General features: G+C 41.3%; 1 protein-coding gene across 2 annotated transcripts; it reads left to right on the top strand.

Moving 5' to 3' along the window:
* The first annotated feature begins 7,175 nt into the window (after nt 1–7,175).
* tbx1 (T-box transcription factor 1) lies at nt 7,176–19,404 on the top strand. Of its 2 annotated transcripts, XR_015131711.1 has the most exons (9): nt 7,176–8,132; nt 9,354–9,744; nt 11,754–11,855; nt 12,245–12,416; nt 13,572–13,727; nt 14,818–14,885; nt 15,476–15,576; nt 16,359–18,315; nt 18,855–19,404. XR_015131711.1 is itself a non-coding variant. In XM_086313106.1 (8 exons), the coding sequence occupies exons 1-8, from the start codon at nt 7,949–7,951 to the stop codon at nt 16,739–16,741; spliced, it is 1,506 nt and encodes a 501-aa protein (XP_086169232.1). In that variant the 5' UTR covers nt 7,177–7,948; the 3' UTR covers nt 16,742–17,971. The 2 variants fall into 2 exon arrangements, 1 of the variants encoding a protein (XP_086169232.1); XM_086313106.1 differs by lacking the exon at nt 18,855–19,404 and having other exon boundaries at nt 7,177–8,132; nt 9,405–9,744; nt 16,359–17,971.
* Nucleotides 19,405–20,607: the final 1,203 nt, after the last annotated feature.

The raw sequence follows: 20,607 nt of genomic DNA, 5'->3' as shown, positions 1-20,607 counted from the left end.
GTGCTGTGGAGGAAGAGATCAAAACCAACATGTGGTGGCAGGAAGTGCCTGACAAGATGAATCACTGTAATTAGCATCAAACTGCCCAGCGCCAGCTCTGATTGGTGGAGGCTTGCTCTTGACAGATTCTGCGAGTGACTGGGGGGGACAAGACGCAACAGAGCAAGATCTGTGACCTTAAGGCCTGAGATGTGGTTGATCCAAGGGAAACCACCACTGAGCCGAGTCTCTGCAGGTCATTTTACACTGAGCTAAGCTGAATGTAAACATTTTCTAAGATGGGGAAATATTTGCTGCATGGAAGCGGGGGTGGGGATGGGTGGGTGGGTACAATGTCCATTATTAACTGGAGCAGAGCAATGCCAACAGGGATGATGGTGCCCTAAATTCCACTCCGCTTGGGCCTGGCTAAATTTCTGCACATTGTTTACCTCCTCTGTGACTTCCTGCTTCATCTTGGAAGAGGAGCACAGGAAAGCCTGATATTCCCCCATCAACCCAAATCTCCTGTACGCCCAAACAAAAAGCAGCATTGTAGCATATTTTTTTCCAGTTTCCTCTGTTCTGCATTTCCAGTTGAGGGTGTGGCGTTGGCATTCCTCAAGGTCAAATCTCTGCATGACTCTGCTCCTCTTAATTTCACTGTCAGGGGTTGGCAGGTGTGGGGGTCGCTCTCATGGGCATGTTATCCATTTTCTGCTGCTGGCAAAAAGATGATCTTGAACCTGAAGTCACAGAATTAATTGCCAAACCCACTAAACACCTTAACTGTTTTACATCCGAGACATACGAAGGACTCATCATCTTACCAACCCCTGAGGCTGGACCCGTTCTCCACACGAGCCAAGTGAGAGGGAGGAAGGGAGGTGAGGAAAGGGATTGGTCCCCAAAAGGTGGGTTTTGTGGCCACGGAGACTTATTAAATATCCTCTCAGATGAGTTTTTGAAAGAAAAGAAGCAGAGTCTGGCCACCCTGTTGGCACAGGACCTTAAATACGCTAACACACATATTAATTTCTGCTAGCAAGGGAACACAGTTGACGATAAACGCATATGCACAGTGAACCTGCCTGCGATGGGGTCTGAATAGAGGGTCGGGATTCAAGTTCACAAAATCAGCAGAGGCCAGCGAAGAGTGAACAAACCGAGGTGGCTGAGGGAGGACAGATTCCATTCTGGGGGTATAGAGAGATGGAAGAAGCGAGGGGCATGAGGTGGTGTTTTGGTGGTGAGGAGGTGGGGGTCTCAGACTCGAGTCCCCCCCTGCCAGGAACAACAAGCAGGGCTTCTCATATTCAAATAAATACCAAGCCAGTGGGGCGCAAGGAGGGGCGTCAGATAAGGAGGAGGCAAGGGGGCAAGAGCCAGACTGGAGGATGGCTGCTCAGCTACACTGAAGCCTATTTAGGATCACGGGCCGGGCCAGGAGGAGCAAAGCAGGCAGTGACAGATTTATAATGAGCGTAGACTCTGCCCTTCCATTTAATACTAGGCTTAAGACGTATTAGAGAGACAAAGGCCGCAGATCCCGCTCAGAGAGAAGAAAGACCTTAATTAATTTGGGGAGATCACGGAGGGCTCCGGGCCCACATCATCAGCTCTTTGTGGCAGGAATGCCAGCTATTTACCGGAGCTCCAATAGGGCTGCGAGGAGAGGCAAGGTGATGACGACTGGGGCCGCCGTGTAACAGATAGGAAAAGGATACTTTTCAAAAGCTAAAAGCTTCCCAGTTTTAAAACAAAGACGGGAGGGAAAAGAGAAGAAGTGATTTTGAAAAGGGATCTGACTCTGAGCGGCCTCCACCCCCCCACTCCACCCTTCCTATATCCTACACTCACATTCCAAACTTATTTTTTTGCTTTCTCATTCTCTCTATGAGAATTTCAGTCGATAACAACTCCAGAAAGCAAACTCAGGATAAAAATGCACGAGAACCACGACTAACTAATGCCTTAATTATCTATAGAATCACTCTTGTACATGTTCTCTGCAGGTCCTCACAATAAACTGTATTTAATAGGAATGTAATAGCAGCTGAATCATAACTGCCTGCTCCCCCCTTTCTCCTGCTCACTGTTGCTTGAGGTGTAGTCGGGCCGCAGAGATTCAAAGCTAGCACATACTGACCAGGCTGCAGAGATCCTGCTGAAGGGCACAGTTGGCAGCTGTCAGGCCTGTCTTCTTTAACTCTGAGAAGACATGTGGAGATAGGATCTTCCTTCCCAAAATAAATAAATAGCACTGGCACACATTTCCCCAGACAACTGCAAAGGGGGGAGGGAGAAAGTCAAAACTGTGCTTTTTTTTCCTTTGTTTCTATTTAATTTTGCATGCTTGGCAGCTTGGACAAACAGAACGGGAAATGAGGATGTCAAACGTCAGAATCTATTAAGCAATGCATGTATTCTGTAGGAAGATTTTTTTTTAAACACCTGTTAAGTTAAGCTGTTCCAAAAACCAATTACCTGCATCCTCTTATTTGCCATGAATATTAACAATAAAGTCTATAGTCTGTTTTTCCAAAGTGTGGGAATATATTCTGGAATTTGCCTGGGACTGAAGGAATCATGATTTTCACCTTTGGTCGGCCATTGAGTTCGTTTCCATTGTGTTTTTACGCTTTTATGATGACCCCAAATACAAAGAAGAACAGGGCTGGACAGGAAAAGCACATTAATATGTCAGCACGGAAATGTGCTCATTTTTTTTCCTTCTTTTTTTAAAACTAAAGCATTCAGTGTAATGTTCCAAGAAAAAGAAAAGAAAAGAAAGAGCCCCCCCAAAAAGACAAATAGATTTTCTACCAATTATAAAACATTCACAATAAATTAATTCACATAAGATACGGAAGGAACACGTCTTATTATACTTTGCATGTTATTAGATTACATTTTATGCAATACTGCTTTGGTGGCATATTTCCATTACTGTGCGCCTTTACGCATGGCTGAAAGGCTATTGGAGGATGCGGTAGCTCTGCTAACATCTGGAACACCGCATGAGCGCAAAATTCCGTCGGTATTTAAGCGCCACATTGCGCCATTGTTAAAATCGTAACAATACGATTTTAAATTTGCGTGCACATAATAACGAGTTTATATCAACGATTTTTCTCATTTATTCTTAATGCCAACAGAACGACTCCACGGGGGAAAGGCTTCAAAATATCCAACTAACCACTCAGTGACAGATCCTAGAAACGGACTTACAAATAGCCCAATGAAAAACAAAATTATGATGGACATAAGAGAAATATTCATCGCTGTGGTCAAATGTTTGGACTTTTTTTTGCAGTGAAAAAAACTCAAAATGCCAGCTCATTTAGGGGAAAAGGGGGAACATTTTTGTTAACCGTACAAGTAAATGGAGGCATTCACAAACTGAAGCAGCCTACAAAATTAGACCATAGCGCTGTAAGAAACTAGAACGTTTCCATCGACTGAAAAGACAAACAACATGTCCCTTTTTAATGTTTTACATGAGAGACTTTAATAATAATAATAATAATAAATTTCTATCTGATTACTTAACCGAAAAAAGATCGCATTATGATGAGTTATTCCTACAAAGCTTGGGTTATATTATAGCAAAAGAAATGTGTGTTTTTAGTTTAGTTTAGTTTTTTTGTTGGGTTTTTTTTTTTTGGGGGGGGGGGGGGGGGGGGATTATTATTATTAGCCCTATTAATAACCATCAGAGTTTCCGGTAGCAAATTATAACATTTACTTGCACTGTTTTTATTGATAAATACATGTATTTCATATTAACTAACACAAAAATCATAAATTAGAGCGTTTTTCTAGAATAAGTTTAATCAACGGCTCGCTTGCTTATATTTATTTTACGGGAGTTGAAAATAAATATATTCTATTTCAGTTAAATTAAGTTCATTTTATTTATGTTTAGAACTTTATTTGCATGAGTTTTCCTTGTCATGATTGTATATGAGGCATGTTTTAGTCTTCCCTCCTGCGTAAAGTGCGCCTCTGTGCGTTCCCTGAGCGTGGACACCCCGGGCCTTCTGCTGTTAGCGGTCAGCGGCGTATTTCCTCTCACTCAGTTCTCTATATGCTGAGATATTGACCATTATTTAGATAGCACGGAGTTTTATACGTGGAGTCTCCACAGGTCTCAATAGCTTCGGGTAGAATGTGCAAATCATTGTTTTGTTTGTTTGTTGTGTTTTTGTTTGTTTGTTTGTTTGTTTGTTTGTTTGTTTTTATAACCAGCGGAAGATGCTATGATTTATTGTCTGTCAAATAATATGAGCGCGTAAATAATAATCTTATCAGGCTGACTGCGGCACAGACAGCCTAATTAAACATCTCCACGACACACAGGTACAAACATCAGAGGAGATGATAAGCTCTTTTAGTTTGAGTGTCTGGGAGAAGCAGAGGGATCGAGCAGAAAGACGCAGAGGAGACAGCGCGCGCCCACATGTCCATGCAGATATCCCGACGACCCAATCACATCTCTGTTTACTAATAACACGAAAATAGCAACCATCGATGCCTTCACGATGGATCTGTGCAATTTAATGAGGCACGGGCAAGAGGTTGTGGTTTGGTGATTTGTCATGTTACCACAAACAGGACATACAGGACCACACAGGCCTCTCCTACTGGAGGAACAGAAGCCAGCGGTTCTCTTGTAGGAGACCATCAGGAAGACCACCGACAACATAAATATGTGCGGTGTGTGAGTGACTGATTGCCCAAACGTGTAGAAGCACTGTCGCTGAGACAGAAGTACAATCACATCATCCTGGAAAATTGTTATCGGAAAACTTTTGCGCGAATATTCTTGTGCGTCAAGACGCACGGCAACTGGCTCAAAGTCTCTCTAGGTTTACCTTCTGTTGGCTTCTGTCACCTTTGGAGGTTAACAACGGCAGATCAGGTAAATAATAGGACCGAAGCAAGTGCAAACATATTTTTAAATTATTTAAAAAAAAAAACTATGATTTGAATTTAAAGTGGCACTCATCACCAGAGTGGTTTTGATACCCCAAATCATTATTGTCTCTTCATTAACAGAAATAAGAATAGCTTTACACCTTTATGCAGGGTATGCTTACTTGTGCTTACTTTGAAGTAAGCATATCCTGTATTAATGAGAGGAAAAACTGGAGCGCAGTCTAAAGCATGAATGCGTTTTGCGGTACATTAATTAACCACAATAAAATTTTAAAATAAAGAGTTCCAGGTGAAAATGTCGAATTACTCCGTGTCAGCAGAGCCATCATGCGTAATTAAAATTCAAAGTTCACTTAGCTCTTTCTTACAGAAAAAAATATTAAATTCACGTGTTTTTATTTGTATCAAGAGTACTTTCAAGTCAAACACCAAAGTAAAATGTTTGAATGTCGGTTCAGGAACTTTCAAATCACCAAATCCAAGAATGGCCTTTAATTTCCACAACGAGCCTACAATTATAAATTCATTCAGATGCTTTGTTACAGCACTTAGTCCCTAATTTGGCCTCGGTAGAAAATATCGTTTCCTTCATGGACTTTTCAGTAAAAAATGACTCCGGGTTGAGTAAAAGTGATTTTATCCTCAGAGATCAACAGCACCTTACCTGATGTCACATATTCCTGTTCTGCATCCATCAGCCAGTGGGCCGAGAAATGCTGTTCGGGCCTGCATCCTCTAATCAGTGAGAGCTGTTTGCCGGAGCTGTTTACATACTTTGCTCACTTTGTCTAGATGTCAGCTTTGCACCATATGAGCTAAACTCTTCGTGACAGAGTCTGCAGACTCTATCAGAGAGTACAGAGTAAAAAGGCCCAAAGAGTCCAAACACAAAGCTCCGTTTAACTCAATAAAAACGCGTAAAGCCGCTTAAAATCAACACAAAACAAAGGGAAAACTACTAAACTCTGGTCAGCCTGGCTGCCTTTTTATGATCATCAGCGTTAAAATCTTGTTTTGTTGTTGTTAACATAAAGTTTGCAGGTATTTTTATTTTTTTCCACGATGCAAAAATGAGTTTATCTCTTTCTCACAGGCAAAATAAAAATCCCAATTTCCGTCGCCCTGAAGCTTCAAATTCAGCATTTTATTCACTCAAGCAAGAGTTTGCTATGCCTTTATTTTGGGTTGCTGGTCTGAATATTCCCGTATTGGGCGAATTTATTATTATTATTATTATTATTATTATTATTATTATTATTATTATTATTATTATTATTATTATTATTATTATTATTATCTTCAGGCTCACATTTTACTGAGTCCACTGTGCCTCGGCTGAGCGAATTCCGACACAGTCTCTTCCCATTTCGCTGAGCTCCTGTATTTTGTCTGTTATCACCTAACTATTTACAAAGGAGGCTTCCGACTTGGCAATGATGAAGTGAGCCGGTATCGATGGCATCATATCAGATTTTAAAAACAAAAAACTGCCGGGAGGAATACATCATGTGGGTGATGGTTTACAATATTTTGACAGCGATCAATGCAAAATAAATCAACCAATTCGATTTCTATCTATCTATCTATCTATCTATCTATCTATCTATCTATCTATCTATCTATCTATCTATCTATCTATCTATCTATCTATCTATCTATCTATCTATCTATCTATCTAGGAGGGGTTTATTTATGCTCCCTGCCTCCCATGGAGAAACATCCAAAACAAATAGGCCTAATCCTCTAACTGCTTTATCCCATTAGAACCCCGCTGCTGCTTTCGCGCTTAATTCACTGACTCCAGTGTAAATTAAACTCTATCCGGTCGCTATCGCACCAGCTTCCAGCAAAACACATCTTGAGTCGCTGCACATTAAAGTTGAACCTCGATAAGCTGAGAACCAACAAAGCGAGACTGAAGGCGGGAGGTGGAGAGGTCAAGTCCAACTCCAGCCTGAAATGCCACGTGTGTATGCTTCTCATTTTTACTGACTGCAAGGGTGCTGTTTCTGCGAGTCTGTGTCGTGTATATCCAGGTGTGTCTGACACGAAACTAATTGAATGTGATGGCTTTTGGGGAAAAATGTGTGCACACAGGGGCTGGACACTCCTCAAAAGTCAAAAGTGCATCTGCATTCTGACTGGTTTCCATCTCTGCGCCTCTCAGATAAATAATTGCTTGGATTAAAACATATTCTCGTTATATTCTGCTTTTTTCTTCTTTCTTTCTTTCTTTTCTTTTCTTTTCTTTTCTTTTCTTTTTCTTTTTTTTTTTTTTTGACTCACTAAACGTTCAAAGCATCTGAGAAAGAAGTCAGATGTGTGGGTTACTTGATATTTATTTTTGTCTCCATATTTCTTTTTTTAAAGAAAACTGCATTTTGGATCTGAACCCTCGCACAAAGCACTCATCAGATTTGGAGCTGTTATTGCTCCTCGTGCTCCACGCAAACTCTCGAGAAATCTAAGTATGCGCACGCCGGCACATACGCGTAATTTACTGGAAAAGTGGCGCTCTTTAAAGACGGGACACTGCGGTGACGTTGGAGTCGAATCCAAATGACTGACAAGGTCTTATTGAAATAAAACATCGAGTGTAGAGCGCGCACACTTTTTTTTCCTACTGTGATGCAGGGGAGGCGTGGATCTCGCTCACTTTTGACATTCTCGCAGCAGTAGTAGCTTCTCCTCAAGGCAGGACTCAGATGACACCACCCCGCCAGCGATCGGAGGAGAAACTCCGCTCTCTCGCTTCTAAGCGGATGAACTATGCTTTGACACCAGGACGCGTTTAGGGGTTCGTCACGCAAATCGGAGCATCGCCAGGCTTTTTGGCGTCTTCACTGTAATCGTGGGAAAACCTTCATAAGAACCCACGGAGAGCCAGTGGCGGAATGTGAGAAACCACCCCCAAATTTTAGCGCATGTTCCTCTCCGTTGTGCACAGCCTTCTCCTGCTTTCTGCGCGGTTGGAAAGCGGGGGAAAAGGAGGAGGAGGGACGGCTTTTAACGACTCGATCTCTTGCCTATGGACGACGGCGGTCCCCTCTCTCCAAAGGCAAATGCTTTCAGTATTGCCTCTCTGATTTCGGCTGCAGAGCAAACAGGAAACGCAGCGTTTGAAAAACACGGCACCGGCCTCGACAAGTCAGACCTGCATAACCACAGTTCCTTTAAAATGCACTACAGCACTGTCACCCGGGAAATGGAAGGTAATTGTGTTTGCTGATGTAGCATGTGTACGTCTCACCCGAAATTCTCCCCCTAGCAACTTTGGGTTTGCCTGATTCTCCGACGTTTTTGAAATGCGCAAAACCGCGCATGAGTGCGTTGTTTTGGAAAGTATGGAAGGAAATTACAGTTTTGTTTTCTTTTTTAAGTGTCACAGAGTTGAGCCACTGTGAAAAAAAAATTCTGCAGATTTTAATCGCCGTGTTCACCATCACTGAGGAGAAGTCTGGAAACAAAACAGTCAGAATGTGGGTAGCGTGGGGGGGGGGGGGGGTTCAAACGTGCCAAAATCCCAAAGTGGTGTACCAAGAAACAACTTTAATTCGTGGACAGAATCACATACATTCAGCATGAAGCCAAGAGGAGGAGGGTTTACACGGGCGCCCCGTGCGTAATGGTAAAAACAGACTATAATAATCATACCCAGCTTGGAGGGGGGTGGGGGGCTGTATATCCATCCCATGCGTCTATTTGTCCATCAGGAGAGGGCTGCAGTCACCTGCTGCCTGTTTGTTTGTTCATGCAAATCAATGTGTGTTTACCTTGTAGAGCGTTTGCACTCCCCTCTGCCTGGCACATCCTCCATTGTTTGTTAACGGGGGTGATGTGGGCGATATCCTTATCCAAAAGTTAAATGGGTGCCGGAAAAGCCATTAAAAAGGGGCGCACTTCTCTGTCAATCAGTCTGGTTGCAAGGCGAAGAAAAGGCACATTACCTGCAGTTCCTTATCTAAATAGAAATAAGAACCGGTTTTATCGCAAAGGGGAGGCCCTCTGCGTCAGATAAGAGAGGAGACTGGTGTGCAGTGTTAACACACTGCAGCAGCGCACAACAGAGGCCGCTCACAGCGCGATCGATCACGAGCGAAAACCAATTCATGCGCACTCCGAGTTAGTTTCCTCGAATAGTTCGGAGATTCTACGGGACCCGCACCGCTTTTTGGGGAAAACTTTTCTTTTCTTTGCTTTTCGGAGGTCTCCTATTTTAGATCAGGCAGCCCGTAGTATGCTGGCAGTGGATGAAACCTCAGGGACTGCCGAACAGCCGAGACGGAAACTTTTTAAACCGAAACGATTGCGTTCGTGCTTGGCGCTTTCCTCTGGGGATCGCTGAATCCTGCTTCTGTTTTTCACTCTGTGTTATAATCGACTTGAAGTGAAAGGCATATTTAGTAAAATCTAGTTTTCTGGGATGATTTCAGCCATATCCAGTCCGTGGCTGACGCAGCTGTCCCATTTTTGCGATGTTGCAGCCTTCACGACGAGCAGCCTGAGCAGCCTCAACACGCCGGGGGGCTACCACCTCTCTCCCTCCCCCGGGGACCCCTACAGTCAGCATGAGTCCCATTTCGAGCCCTGCCCGGCCGCCCAACACAACTACAACTATCCGGGATCCAACCAGGGCCAGGCCCCGTCGAACGACAACGGGACCGCCAATTGCTCCTCATCGTCCTCAAACTCTACGCCGAACAGCAAAACTATAGTGAAGAAGAACCCGAAAGTTGCCAACATTAACGTTCAGTTGGAGATGAAAGCTTTATGGGATGAATTTAACCAGCTAGGCACGGAGATGATCGTCACCAAGGCCGGCAGGTGAGTACCCATTACACACAGGCCAGAGGCGCTGGAGTTATTTTTCTCCTCATGCAGACTCGAAAAATAATATAGGACAGAATACTTTAATATATACTGAAACATCTGAGCAAAGAACCAAACCGGGAAAGGATAAGCAACTATTTTTTCTGCGAATGTCTGTGCAGATTAGCAACTGTAAGTATAGACTAGAAAATAAAGTTATATAATGTAATAAAAACAATTTCATTAAGAAAATACTCCATATTTTTTCACTCTTGCTATTTAGTCATATATATATAATTTCCTACTTTAAATAACGTCATGGGCTCAGGCAGCTGACGCAAAACATCACTTTGTGCCATGCACATGAAGGCCTGTGATGTTTTTTAAATAATATTCAGCGGACTTTTCACACGTCTCTGTCCATCAAATCATACTGCTTTAGAAAATGTATTTTTTTTTCTCGCTTCGGTTTTTTAAAACAAACAACACGTTTTAAGCTTCTGGAGATGTTTCAAAAACAAGGTCAAATACAAGGAGGCTTGTATTTGTGTGTGTGTGTGTGTGTGTGTGTGTGCCGGCTGTAAACACCATCATCCAGTTGCGTTTTATAGATCTAATAAGGATAAGTGTGACTCTCCTGGGCTTCTTCGCCCTCATCCTGCCCCAATTTTACGCACTGCTGTTATAAAAAAAACATTGTGGTCGTAAAATTTATGAGTCTTTACATGTAGGATCAGATCCTACAAGCCGATTACAGTGGTTTCTTTTCTTTTCTTCTCTTTTTTTCTTCGATTTCAAAATTATGGAAGCGCCGCTCCACGCGCTCAGTTTTGGTTGCATTTAATGGACTAAAATCTATTGGATTTGGTTATTAATAAAACACAATATGATCATTTATTGAAATGTGCTGAAAAAACACGTCATTCTTCTTGTCTCTTTAGGCAAAACACATTTCTCCTGACCTCTGACCCCTAGGAAGAGCCGATAGTGTTCCACATTAACATTCATCGTGCTAACCATGCTTCCTATTTTATTTTAAAAAACACATCTATGTAAAGTGGCATGACATAATTGCTCAAATCCTAAAAGTGTGGGTTGAGTTTCCACGCCGTGCACTGCGTGACAGGAGAAAGGAGATCTGCAGCACAGCACTTTAAAAGCTCCTTCAGCCTCACCTAGCCACAACACTGACGTTAATTGAGCGTTGATTTTAGGATCCCTTTCACTGTCTCGGCGGATTACTCAACTTTCGGCTCATGTTCTTGGAGGATATGGATCTCTCTTACATAGTAACCCGTGTAGTGCATGGGGAGAAAACAAGCGCCACAGTGCAGGGGGCAGAGCGTAGACTAAAACGCAGAGCAAAACACACAAAAGGGATTCGGCCTATTTTCTGCTGTCAACTGAGAAAATGATTGTTAAGAAAATAACATAATCAGTGGATCAGTATGCAGGAGTGTTCTTGTTGTTGCTTGCAGATTCAATTTATATATACATATATTTATTTATTTATTTTTCCTATAGTCAGGATGATGGAAAGTTCAAAAACTCTAAACCGTACTCTGTAAAAAGCACGTGACGCTTATGAGCACGTGTGTATTCACATGTGATTAGATCTTCATGTTTCTGGAATTCATCAAAAAACCAGGAGAGAAGTTACAGCCAGAAGTTACAACAGCGCAGCTAAATGGCAACAAACGCAAAGTTCCGTTGAGATGAGGGAGACTTTTTATCCGGTTACGCACGGGCTAAATCACGTCATTTCCAAGAGCTTAAAAACCTTGTTGTAGCCTCGAGCTCGGGCAAAAATAAGCTCGAGCAACATTTCTTTCTGCAAACTGCACACTTTAAAAAAACACACACACACACACTTGTTCATAATCATTTGTTTTCTTACACTAACTCACCGTCCACACACACACACATTGATGATTGGTTTTAGAAAAATAGCGCGTAAAGCATTAAAAGCCGCTTTAAAGCTGCTGCTTTTTAACAGTCGCCCCGTGTTTTTCTTCCTCTGTCAGGAGAATGTTTCCAACTTTCCAAGTGAAAATATTTGGGATGGATCCCATGGCAGACTACATGCTCCTGATGGACTTCCTGCCTGTAGATGACAAACGTTACAGGTAACTTTTCATGTGTCTTCAGACAAGTAAAACACCGCTTTCAGTCAGGGCGGGACAGGAAAACATTGTGCTTGTCTTGGTTTTTTAAGACCCACCCTGGGGTACCGAGCAAAATGAGCATAAAAACTTGGAAAACACAACTTAAGAACTTAACAATGAGACACATCCTTTTCAACAATTATCCACGTTATACTGCAAACATGTTGGTGACTAAATACTGACATTAACGATCAATTAAGTGTCTTATTTTTCCCTTTATCTTAAAGCGTTTGGTAGCGTTATGTAGCGTCGTTACTCTTCATACACGCCAACACATGCATAGACACTTTGCATGCCTAAGCGAGCAACTTCTAACCTTGGGTCTTAATTTCCTTTTATGGCCCTCATAGGTATGCTTTCCACAGCTCGTCGTGGCTGGTGGCAGGCAAAGCTGATCCCGCCACACCGGGCAGGGTCCATTACCACCCAGACTCTCCGGCCAAAGGCGCACAGTGGATGAAGCAGATCGTCTCATTTGATAAACTAAAGTTAACTAACAACCTTCTGGATGACAACGGACATGTGAGTACAAAACTGGAATTAAATGAGTGCTCAAGAGGCCCAAGCTTGGCCAGAAAAATCACACAGCGAGCGGGTACTTTGTCCTCATGAGTTCTCGTTAAATGATAAAGTGTTCTTCCCCCTAAGAAAATCATTTAAGAAAAATATAAAACCATTTATTTGATTACAGTGATAGTATAGATGATGGCCTGTTTGATTAATTAGAGAGCATAATTTAACATAAAATCACATTTCCACATTAAGCGGTCAAAATACAAAAAAATCAAAAGAATTGTTGTATTTATGTATTTATTTTAAATCCCGGTAATAATAATAATAATAATAATAATAATAATAATAATAATAATAATAATAATAATAATAATAATAATACAGAGAGATACATTTTCTTCCCCTAAAACTGATCGATATAAGTTATTTTGTAGTAGTTAAAAAAACGATATTTTCTCTAAAACTTTGATTTTGCCAAACGCTTATTTTCTGTCCTCAAACACGGCACCGCACACGAGGCTTTCCTCCAAAAATCCCTGAAAGGAAGTTGAGTATTTCACCACTGGAAATCATTTCAAACCCTTCCACCACCCTTCCTTGTCTTTGCATTAGATGTAAAATCAGGAGAGTTTGGGGGACTTAAGCAAATACTGAAAAACAATGATCTGTAACAGATCGAGTGTCCCGAGGATTCACCAGAAAGTTAGTTTTCTTCTGTTATTGCCTAATCGGTGTTTAAATGAGAGCCATCCACATGATATATTCTCAGTCGGCCCTTAAATATTTACAATATTACTGTTTAGCTAGAACTGTATCTGCATGCCAACGGATTTTAAGGGGAGACCCAGGCTCCCTCGGGGTATTGTGTTATTTAGATTACCAAATTTGCTCATACAATCGTGGAGATGGCCGACGCGGTAAAAACGTTTCATAGATCGAACCCGGGTCTCATTTGGTCTTGACCACGTTTTACCTTATTCCAGTGCAATTTAAATTAACATTGTCGATTATTTATTTAATTATTCATTAAATCTCTCGTCAGTGATCATTTTCAATCGCATGTTTTGTTTTGGGTTTTTTCTGAAGCATGCGATCAAAGATGATCTTTTTGTACACTTTAAGTCGACGGTCCTTGAGCAGGCTTGCTTTGCTTTTTTTTTACAGATCATTCTGAACTCCATGCACCGCTACCAGCCCAGGTTTCATGTGGTTTATGTGGATCCCCGGAAGGACAGCGAGAAATACGCAGAGGAGAATTACAAAACCTTTGTTTTTGAGGAAACCCGCTTCACAGCGGTCACAGCGTACCAGAACCACAGGGTAAGCGACTTTTATGACCCTCCATCTAAATTCAAATACGGTCTGTCGTGCAAGAGAAGCCAGCAACTAAACGCACACAGAAACCGTGTGTTGTTCAAACATGATGCGCGCAGTGCAGTTATGGCATGAATAACGTATCAGCACAGAGAGGTAATGTAAGCGTGTTACGTTAAACCGAATTCAGTAACTAAAGACTTTAAAATGTGTATTTTTAACTACTGTTTAATCGAGGCTGTCTTATGCGTTTGCGTAAAAAAATAAAAAATAATTCCGCTTTTTTCGCCCAAATGTTGCCTCTGCTCTGTGAGCTCAGCTTGCACCCCATCCCCGCGTGCTCCCTACTCTGTTTTCCATCAGTCCCCGTGTCTGTTTAGATTCAAACATCAGTGCGCTCATCGCTTATTTGGAGCGACTCATAACGACGATAGAAGGAACCTGGCTTCAGTTTTCCTTTCAGCTATTTACACCGAATCCAAGTGTGTGGGAGCCGCTGCGTGACGGTGATTAATAGACCCGTTAGCTCACGGAGATAGGACACGGACTAAAAACAAGCCGCTTCTGTTTTGATGCTGAATGTTTATGGCAAATGGTAAATAAATTACTTTTACGCACGAAGGCGCTCTGCGTCTTTTCGTAAGGATTCTTACTTCCATATAAAATGTAAATTGAGCTAAAATTAAAAAAAAATGCACATACATTTAACATGAAATATAATAAAATTATATGATGATGATCATTATGATAAGAAAGCTATTAAAGTGATATTAAAAATAATAACTGACTCTTTTCTTACCCCACATACAAACCTGTCTGTATATGACATTATATGGGTGTAAATGCTATAGAAGAGCACAATTACATACAACAATAATAATAATAAAAGTAATGATAATAATAAATGAAATATACATGATACTGTAGCCATCAAACCTGCATTTAAGACAGCTGTGTGTGTTATTATGACAGAGTGCTCTGTGTATTACACCTGACTTTCGCTGCTATCCTTTCTAATAAGTAAATGCTGTGATGTAAGCGGGAAAGGCGTTGTGTTTAGCGTTATGACTGATTTTATGCTGCCCTTTACTTTCAGATCACACAGCTGAAGATAGCCAGTAACCCCTTTGCAAAGGGCTTCAGGGACTGTGACCCAGAGGATTGGTGAGCTTTCCAATGAAATATATTAGGCCACCATTTTATTGGCATGTTTCCACATGATTGTAAAAAAAATTGCACTGCAGAGCAGGCCAGGGCCAGAAAGCTTTTGCAAAATAGTTTAGTTGCTTGTTTAATGTCTCACATGGGGCAGATGGGGTGGAACTTGCCACAGGAAAGAACACAAGGTGATGTAAATTTCAGAAATTACTGGATATTGTTTGAAGCTCAGCCAAGTGTGATTTTCTGTCACTAACAGATCATCAGACACTGGCATTAGAGACAAGGTAGCAAAACTCCACCCAAATACTTTACTCAGACAACTTCAACAAATGGAAATACTGCTTCCATGTCTGGAAATGACTCAGATCACTTCATTTTTTAAAACCAGCAATGAGAAATTGCACAGAACTATAGAGGATTGTTTTTATTATTTAACAAAAACATAATCTGAGTAATGTACGGCTGTTCCACATTTGTATTCTGTGTACATTTCATCCACGAGATTAAAATGTGGATCATTTTAATACATAATAAAGAAACTGTGCCTTTGACATTCATTAAATGAGTAACTGAATCCACTCTCCCTGCTCCAGGCCCAGGAATCACAGACCAGGCTCTCTGCCAATAATGAGTGCCTTTGCCAGAACAAGAAACCCAATGTCATCTCCCCCTCAGCAGAACGGCACAGAGAAAGGTCTGCAGCTCGCTCTTTGTTTCATTTCAAAACTCACGCCTGCTATCAAACATGAAATATAGTCCTGAAAATTCATTCAGCATTTCTAAATAACATCTTTTATTTCAGCTGTCAGTATACTTCACTTCTTCTTTCATTTTCTTTTTTTTTTCTTTCCCCACCTTATCCTTAACAGAAGCCCAGTGATGCATTTGCAGCATCAGGCCAGTGATGGCTTTTAATTAAACATCAAATATCAGCCAGTCAATGTCATCCACTGCAAACATAATAGGGGTTCTTATGTGGTTTTATAACAGACCGCAGCGTCATACCGCAGTAAAGCAGGCAATGGAAATTAGATTTCTTTGACATGACGATGACTGACGTATTTATTAGTTCTATAATAAGAATTAAATCAATTAAATGTTTATAAAAGTGGGAGCTTCCTATTAGCTTTAAATGGTACATTTCATCTGAGAGAAATATAAGCTGGGAAGCTGCTGTCTGGAATTTATTCTGCAACATTTCGACTGAAATGCAGAATTTTTTATTTAAACAATAATGTGACAGACTTCTGTGTACACTTCATAGTTACCTAAACATTGCTTACACTTGTAAAAAATGCACTTATTTATTAAGCATTATATGCAATCTCTTAACACCTACAAGTCAAAAACACTGAGTATTCAAAAACTTGTACCTGCAGTAATTTATTGTGCTTTTCAGTGCAGAAACTATGAAAATATTGTTAGTGGTGGGTATTTGCATGTTGGCTGACTGTTCTTGTCTCCTTACCTTCACAGAAGACAGTAGGCGGGAATATGAGCGAGACCCCAGCGGCACGCCTATACACGCAGACCCAGCTCACCAGCTGATGTCCCGGGTCCTCAGCCCCGCCCTGCCCGTCCCAGGAGGCCTGCACGCCGTCCCGATCACAAGCGGCCGGCCCAGCCCTCCCCACGACCTTCGGCCAGATCCCCACCCTCTACCCCCGGACACCCTGCACCACCACCCCTACAAGTACCCCACCACCTATGAACACTACCTGGGAGCCAAGACCAGGCCGTCACCCTACCCTTTACCTAGTATCAGAGGACACACATACCATCATCACATGAACCCTGCCACAACTAACATGTATTCAGCCACCAGCGGCCCCTCTAACTATGACTATGGGCCCAGATAATGACTGCTGTCCACCAGGGCTAACAGCAAGCAGCACTGTGGGAATGGAAACAGACAGGAAACACAATCCTGCCTGTCGATGGCTTAAGCAACCTGCAGGGTGCAATCACGGGCTGAAACTCCTTTCTGCTGGATAAACCCTGCTGTATTTATTTAAAGGAAATGCATCTTTGCGTCAACAATGGGCATCTGTTCTAGGCCCCTGAAGAGGTCTGCTTTGACCTTTGAACTGAAAATGGCAATAGGTCTACATCAGGCCACCTCCTACCTGAGCAGTGCAGACATTGAGCCAGCAAAGTGAGGACAGAGGAGAGACCTCAACTTAACACAGACTTTCATCACAGACTGGAATTGATTTTTTTTTTTTGTGTGTTGGATGCACTTTTTGATTTGCCTTGTTTTTATTGCTTTCAAAAAAGCCATATGTTATATAGTCCATCAGCCTTTCTAGGTAGACGAGACGTTTGCATGTCATCAGAGAGAGAGGGTGTGCCGAAACACATTGAAATGTTTTTGTTTGAGGAAAAAAAAAACAAGAAAAAAACGTCAAGATTTGATTTTTGAAACACTCTTGAGCCGCTCTGAGAAGCTTGTACCATGGCACTGACTTGCAGCAATTCAAAGTAAATAAATGAAGCAGAATGACTGTTCTGTATCTATAAAATAAACATTAAATTCTTGTAATTCATAAAAACAGAGGTATTTGTGCCAGTCTTCCACTCACATGCTGAAGAGGGTTTCCTCTCTATCAGCATTGTTCAAGTTTCTCCAACCGGATTTGCCCTGTTGAAATAGGCCGCGGTGTCCCCTGCTGCTGTTTCAGTCACTGGCAGGCATGACTTGGAAGCTGTGTAAACATAAGAGCCCTTTATAGTTCAAAATGTTAAAATCTGCACCTGGATTCATAAAAACACACACTCATACACAAATGCATTCATCAACCACACATCTTATATCCTCAAGTAGAGTAAATCGGCTCTGTTCACATTACTGCAGTTTAGTAGTTTAATGCATTAAATTTATTGCAAGGCGGCAGTAAAAGTCTTTAAAATTAAAACCTTTTGGTACTATTGATACAACAAGATACAAATTGCATATGTATGACTCATAGACAATGAATTTTGAATGTCATGCTATTACTATACCTATGAAGAAATTTTCATGTTTTCAGGCACTTACTTATCAAAACATAGAAAATAAATTGTATGGGGCGCAAACAGGCCAAAACAAAAAACAAAACCCCCACATTTGTCGTTTTCCCGTCAAAAGGATATCATTGCTCATATATAATAGGACAGTGGGGCGATATTTTGAGAATGTGACCCTCCTCTTATCTGTGCGGTCATTTCCACCTCCTATTTGAAGCCCTCTGAGGAATGCTTTGTTGTCAAGGTTAATCTGTCTGAAATGGGGGAAATTCTGCTTTGGGATTTGTGCCTGTCACGATACAAAAGGAAACGTAAACTAATGATTCATTTCAATAATGTATTTTTTTCTCTCTCTCGAAGCCGGCCGTCATTTAGCAGAGGGGGATGCCCGAGGGCGCCTGGCCTGACTGTTTAATGGCTTGTAAAGGTGACAGAGGTTAAATAATGTTTCCACTCATTTAAACGCTAATTAGATGTATAATTGTTTTCGCTTGTTTGGGTGGGGACTAAAGTTTAAAGTTATTGCGTTTGCAACAAAGGTTTATACACAGGCCGCGCCAGCAAGGTTTCGTTAGAAACCTAATTAGGACCCGGATGTGTAATAGCTGCCCAACACTAGCAAAAGAAAAGCTGATTTGTTTCTTTAACAAACAAAAATACACATTCACTCAGCATGCTACTCTACCTATGTATGTGTATTATTTACATTCACAAGGTATAGTTTTAATTTTAGAAACGGTAGAGGCCTTTTTCGCGCGCGCGCGCGTGTGTGTGTGGTGTTGCATTACCCACCTAACGGTTTAACTGTTAAATTTCTTCCACATGGAGTCACAATGCATCACTAAAAACGATTAAAAAAAAAAAAATTTACGAAAAGCAAAGCAAATATGTTACCCGCATCAAAAAATAATTCACAAAATCTTTTAATTATTATTATTTATTTTATTTTCTTTCATGCGTGTCCAGTAGGGATAAGCAGCGGTCTGGAGGCGTAAAGCCATTCGGTGTGAGCTGAATCCGGCCGGCGGTTGTTGAAGACCAGCCAGGTAGTAGGAGTTTATTCCTTAGACTGCATATGTACCCCCGGGACACGTGATAAGGTTAGGCGAGGGTAACTAGTCGGTTAGAAAGGGTCAAAAGGGTATATTGGGACTAATTATAGGTTTCACAGCACAGAAGGCACATCAGTGACTGTGCTAATAGACGTGGTAGTGCGGTGAAACTAGTTTAAGTAACTCTGACCCCCAAGGTCAGTGACCACACACACAAAAAAACTTTGACAGTCACAAGACATTTATTAAATTTATCCTCATAAATAATATCAATAGAAATGTGATGTCCATAAAGATTTCAACTGCATCTAATTTATTTATGCATCCAATTTTTTTTAACTGAGTTTTAACAATGTCTTTACATTTTCAAACACATCTTAAAATACACTGTAAAAGAGTTTTCAGTTAATTCAGAATAAAGAGGTAATAAAGAACTTAAAAAATAAAATAAAAATACCACAAAAGTGTTTTATATTTCCATTTCTGCAGATATGGTACTAATAAAAATAGTACATAAAAACTTTCAAACCGACTTCTAAGAAAACCACTTAAAGTCAGCAAAAAGTATTTAAACTATCTAAACACTAACGACTGACAGTATACACAGGCTTTATACATATTAGTCTTTTATACAGTCTGCATACAGCTGACTCCTTTTTGTTCTATTATAAAGGCCTATGAAGTTCTGAATAAGCATGTTAAGATACTGCTACTTTGTCTGCTTTTGGCTAGTTTAATCTATGAAAATGAATCAGAAAACCCAACTACATAAATAAAGTTGTAAAATAAATGTAGCAGAGTTCAGGTCAGTATTTATTTATGAAGTGCAACAGAGTGTAATGTAAGATGAAATGCTAAAGTAATAAAATGTCAACATTTCAGTCACAATACTGCTATTTTCTTCAGGCCTTCCCTATTTGTAGCTGTTTAATTTATACCAAACTGTGCACAACAATGAAAAGATTCTTTATATGCTGCGCGCTCAGACACAGTCCTTAGTGAATGGGTGTCCCTGGTATAATATATGCATCAGTCTAGACGTGACTTTGAAAGCCTCAGGCTGTGGAAAATTGGGGAAATTGCGCCTACTGGAGAAACTGTGATGAATTACACATCAGTATGAACTAAACATAATCAGTATGGTCGCAGCATTGTATTCACATACATATTGTGTGTTACATTTCCACTCATGCACATGAAATGGTACTGCCACGCTTTCAAAAGGTCTGGGCCATTTTAAAAGTCAATATTTCAGTGTCATTTGCACAAATCTACTTAAAGTGTGTAACCGTCGATGTGCCTCGATTCGTCATGCCAGCAGGGACAGGATGCAGAGGAGCTCCCACATTAAAAGAGCTAAGATGGACGATGCCGCCACCCGAAACATCATTTGACACTCAGCTGCATCTGGAACATCTGCTGTGACGGGCCCGTCGGGGCGGCGTTCGCTTCACCTCGGCGTGCGGAACCCTCCTGCGGCATGGGGACACTTATTGAAAGCGATCCAGGTAAACTAGCTGCAGTCCGCCACCTAAACAACAGAACACATGCTTTGCATATTTGTCCCTACGACGGCCTCTCAAACAGCGCGAGACCTGCTACGATTTATCCTATGTGTGATATTGCTGACGGACATTTTACGTGGAACATCAAAACAAATCCCCACC

The sequence above is a fragment of the Aulonocara sp. 'chitande type north' Nkhata Bay genome, linkage group LG12 (assembly GCF_057382095.1).
Source record: "Aulonocara sp. 'chitande type north' Nkhata Bay isolate Kocher_YH1m ecotype deep benthic linkage group LG12, A_spYH_male_GT1.1, whole genome shotgun sequence".
NCBI lineage: Eukaryota > Metazoa > Chordata > Actinopteri > Cichliformes > Cichlidae > Aulonocara > Aulonocara sp. 'chitande type north' Nkhata Bay.
This window is presented reverse-complemented; position numbering and strand designations above follow the sequence as displayed.